We start from the raw sequence: 4,840 nt of genomic DNA on the forward strand, positions 1-4,840 counted from the left end.
CTGGTCTGATGCTTCTGCCACTTGGTGAGAGAAAGGATCCATCCAAACTGATATTTGACGGCGTCCGCAAGCCAGTCTCTGCTCAGCAATTGTTGGAATGTGGTGTCCTCGACCAATCAACGTTCAAAAAATTGATCAAAGGAGAAAAAACTGTTACAGAGGTATCTCAAGATAAGAAGGTGAATCTAAAGGGGACTGGGGCTATTGCTGGTGTTTTTTCTAGCCTCAGAGGTAATATTTCCTTGACTGAAGCTAAGAAACAGAGGATCATATCAGAAGACAGTGCTGATTTACTTTTGGAAGCCCAGGCTGCTACAGGCCATATTGTTGACCCTAAAACTGAACAGAAATTGACTGTAGAGGTGGCATGTAGTAAAGGAGTGGTGGATTTCAAAGACCAAGCTAGATTCTTAGCAGCTGAATATGCTGCTGTTGGTTATAAAGATCAATATTCAGGAAGGTTAATTCCAGTGTTTGAAGCCATGAAAAAAGGAGTCATTGATGAAACAACTGGGTTACGCCTCTTACAGGCACAGGATTCAGTTGGAGGAATTCTAGACCCCACTCTTAGTGTTTTTCTACCAAAAGACACAGCTATCAAGCGCAACCTTTTAGATGACAAAGTCATTCGTGCTTTAAATCAAAATCCTGCTTGTTATCTTGACCCAGAAAGTGAAAAAAACATAAGCTATGGGGCTTTGAAGGCAAAATGCAATACAAATACTCATACTGGCCTGCATATTTTGCCAGTATCTGAGAAGTTTGACCCCTCCAACTTATTATTTGATGGCATACAAAAGACAGTCACAGCACAACAGCTTCTAGATTGTGGAGTTCTGGACAAAAAAACATTTGGCCAGCTAATACAAGGGAAGAAAACTGTCTCAGATGTTTCTGTTGATATTAAGATCTTTTTAAAGGGGACAGGCTCAATTGCTGGTGTTGCTGCTGGGCCTCTTGGAAAAATGTCCTTCACAGAGGCAAAGAAAGAGAAAATAATGTCTTCTGAAAGTGCCAATATGCTTCTTTTGGCCCAGGCAGCCACGGGTCACATTATTGACCCTAGATCAAATAAGAAACTTACAGTAAAAGAAGCATGTGCCAAAGGACTTGTAGACAAAGAGGATGAGCCAATGTTGTTTGCAGCCGAAGCCGCTGCTATTGGGTATCGAGATCCAGGCACTGCCACATTTTTGTCAGCCGGCCAAGCCATGAGAAAGGGAATAATTGATAAAAAGACTGCACTACGCATCCTTCAGGCTCAAGAATCTGTTGGTGGAATTTTGGACCCTAGCCTTGGTGTCTTTCTTCCCAAAGACATTGCAAGGAAACGAAACCTTATTGATGACGACTTGCATCAGACATTGAATCAGTCTCCTGAGTGTTATCTTGATCCAAATACCCAACAACCAACTACATATGTATCACTGAAGAAAAAATGCAAATCTGATCCCAGCACTGGTCTTCTGCTTCTCCCTAAACCTGAACAGCAGATAACTATAAGGGGACTTAGAAATGAGGTGTCTGTCATTGATCTGGTTGACGCAAACCTGCTAAACAAATCAGATGTGGACCAGCTGAATGCAGGTAAACTTACAGGCCAAGATATCGAGGACCGCTTGCGGTCGTATCTGGGAGGTTCCAATTGCATAGCAGGTGTTTACGATGAAGCCAGTGATAAAGTGCTTTCAATCTATCAGGCTATGAAAAATGACATTTTGCGTCGTGGCACCACTCTAGAACTGCTTGAAGCCCAAGCTGCATCCGGTTTTATGATTGATCCTGTCAAAAATCTTTTTCTGACTGTTGCAGAAGCCTCTAAAACAGGACTTTTTGGGCCGGAATTTAAGGACAAACTTCTTTCAGCAGAAAAGGCTGTAACAGGTTACAAAATACCCGGAACTGAACAGATAGTATCCCTTTTTCAAGCCATAGAAAATGGTCTAGTGGAGAGGGGTCATGGCATTCGTCTATTAGAGGCCCAGATTGCCAGTGGAGGCATCATTGATCCCCAACACAGTCACCGCATTGATGTGGATGTTGCCTACAAGAGAGGGTACTTCAATGAGGAAATGAACAAGATACTGACTGATGAGAGTGATGATACTAAAGGTTTTTTTGACCCCAACACACAAGAAAACCTAACCTATCTGGAACTCAAAAAACGCTGTATCTTAGATAAGAATACTGGGCTTGTCCTGTTACCAATCATAGACAAGAAGAAGAAGAAGAAGAACGAATCAAGCCAAAAGAATACTGTAAGAAAGAGGAGAGTAATAATTGTGGATCCAGAGACAGATAAAGAGATGACTGTACGTGAAGCGTACAACAAGGGGTACATCGACTATGATACCTACCTGGAGCTGTCAGAGCAGGAGTGTGAGTGGGAAGAGATCGCCATCACAGCTGCAGATGGTTCCATACGGTTTGTTATCACTGACAAATCAACTGGAAGACAGTTTGACATCAACGATTTGCTTGAAAAAAAAGTAATTGATCAATCTGTTGTGGAACAATATCGCTCAAATGCTATCACCATCGCTCAGTTTGCAGATATCATTAGTAACAAGACCAAACATGAGACATCATCTGTAACATCGTCATTATCATCCTCCTCATCATCAAATTTGACCCAAGAACAACCGGGCAGATCATCAGTTACATCATCATTACAGATGTCAACTTCTGGAACATCAGCATCTTTTAGCTCATCTTTAGGAGCAACATCATTTCCATCGTCTTCCTCCTCCTTTACTTCAACTCAAGTATCGAGACCACTATCTCCTACCTTTACTAAAACAACTACAACAAAAATCACAACCATAGAAAAAAGCTCCTCATCCAAGACGGTTTTTGAAGAAATGCCAGACTCTCTAAAGCAGGTATCCAGTGTATCTGTCACTCTGCTACCTCCTCTAGAAGCAGTTGGTGGTGTGGAACCTGTAGGGGCCATTTTTGACACAGAGACGTTAGAGAAGGTTTCTATCACCGAGGCTTTTAATCGGGGTCTACTAGATTCTATCACAGCCCAGAGATTGCTTGAGGCACAGGCTTGCACTGGAGGCATTGTCAATCCCTCAAATGGAAAGAGGGTCAGCATCCAAGAGGCTTCCCACATGGGTATAATAACTAATGATATGGCCACTAAACTCAAGCCTGCCCAGAAAGCCTTTTTTGGTTATGAGGATATGAAGATGAATAGGAAGTTGTCAGCTGCTCAGGCCATGAAGGAAATGTGGCTGCCTTACGAAGCAGGCCAGAGATTTTTGGAGTTCCAGGTTGCAACAGGTGGGCTTTATGACCCAGAAAAAGGCTGTAGAAGAAGCATCGAGGATGCCAGGAAAATGGGCTGGCTAGATGTAAGAGGAGCACAAAAGCTCCAGGACATCCAACAACATACAAAAAATCTAACCTGTCCTAAAAGCAAACTCAAAATTTCGTACAAAGAAGTGCTTGATAACTGTCTAGTTGAGGAGGGCACTGGGGTTAAAATGCTTCAGGCATCATCTGTATCTTCTAGAGGTATCAGCAGTCCATATAATATTGCTTCAGCCCCAGGATCCAAGACAGGGTCCAGGAGTGGCTCACAGAGGGGATCACGCAGAAACAGTTTGGACCTGGGGCGCTCTTCGACACAGTACTTAACTAGCTTCACCAGCTTTTCCTCCACCAGATAAATCCAGAAAAGGCAAAGTCTTTCACATGCATCTACTTTCTCTTGTTTTGTTTTTTTTTTTGTGTGTGTTTTTTTGTGTGTGTTTTTTTTTTTTTTTTCAAATTGGCAGTAGTTTTAAATATTGTTTGGGAATTTACACGCATTTTCTTTGTGTTCAGAAAAAAGTCCTACAATTTAGCTCTGCTATTACTCTTCTCTAAGTGTTTTAAATAAAACAAACATGAAGAAAATATACAAAATAGTTGTGTAACAATAAACAAAAGTATTACCAACAGACATCTTAAAGTTTGTAAAGAAAGATTTTGGTAAATTTTTTAGAATATTTCTTCATTTTATTGCTTAATTTGTGTTTGCATGCTGGATTTTAAAATGATTAATTTTCCAAAGTTTGATAGTATGCCATTTTCTTTTCAGTCTCAATATTTTTATAACCACCTTTTGTCTCATGAAAATTCAAAATCCTATGTTTTCACAAGAATATGTACTAAAATGGGTGAAAGTATTGGTGTTATTTTCTTTTTTTAACTGAACAAGTTGCCTTAAATGGTTGTCTTCCGATTAGCACAATATATCCTGTTCAACTTGTTTTCATCATTTAATATTTCACAAATTATTAAATTTACTCTGGTAAATTTGAAACCAACTTTGTATACTGTCATTTTTAAACTAGATCAAAAGACATATGCAATTCCTCATCATTTTTATTAGCACATCCATAGCTGGTTACCAGAAGTAAGCAATCAAAACCCAAACCTACTGCATGATCTAAACCAGAGGTTCCCAAAGTGCCCAGCATGCCCCCTGGGGTGGGGGTGCTCAGGGTCATTGCAGGGGGTTGGTAAAAAATTAACTGAATACATGACCAATTTTAAGGCATAGTTAAAAAAAAAAATGGGAATTTTAACATTTGTAAAATGAGCATTTAAACTGACAATAACACTTTAAAACTGACAGTCTTGAGATTTAAAGCTACAGTGTGTAATTTTTAGCGACATCTAACGTCCAGACTGCAGACCGCAGCAACATGAACATCTCACCCCCACCGCTTCTCCCCCCCAACAGTACGGCGAGCGTTAGGGACAAAATGTCTTCCACGACGTCCGCATCACCTACCTTCTCAAGTGATGAGGTTTGTTTACATAGATAATTTTACAGATAGTATTC

The 4,840-nt window shown here is 40.5% G+C and overlaps 1 protein-coding gene across 1 annotated transcript in view; it reads left to right on the top strand.

Annotated features, from left to right (window-relative positions):
* LOC107083023 (desmoplakin-like) overlaps positions 1–4,324 on the top strand; it is a 29,440-nt gene extending 25,116 nt beyond the window's left edge. The window contains exon 25 of the mRNA XM_015371955.1: positions 4–4,324. Coding sequence (XP_015227441.1) covers positions 4–3,677 — 3,674 coding nt within the window. The 3' untranslated portion in view covers positions 3,678–4,324. The remainder of the gene's footprint in view (positions 1–3) is intronic.
* Positions 4,325–4,840: the final 516 nt, after the last annotated feature.

Source organism: Cyprinodon variegatus, unplaced genomic scaffold (genome assembly GCF_000732505.1).
Source record: "Cyprinodon variegatus isolate N-32 unplaced genomic scaffold, C_variegatus-1.0 Scaffold67, whole genome shotgun sequence".
NCBI classification, from domain to species: Eukaryota; Metazoa; Chordata; class Actinopteri; order Cyprinodontiformes; family Cyprinodontidae; genus Cyprinodon; species Cyprinodon variegatus.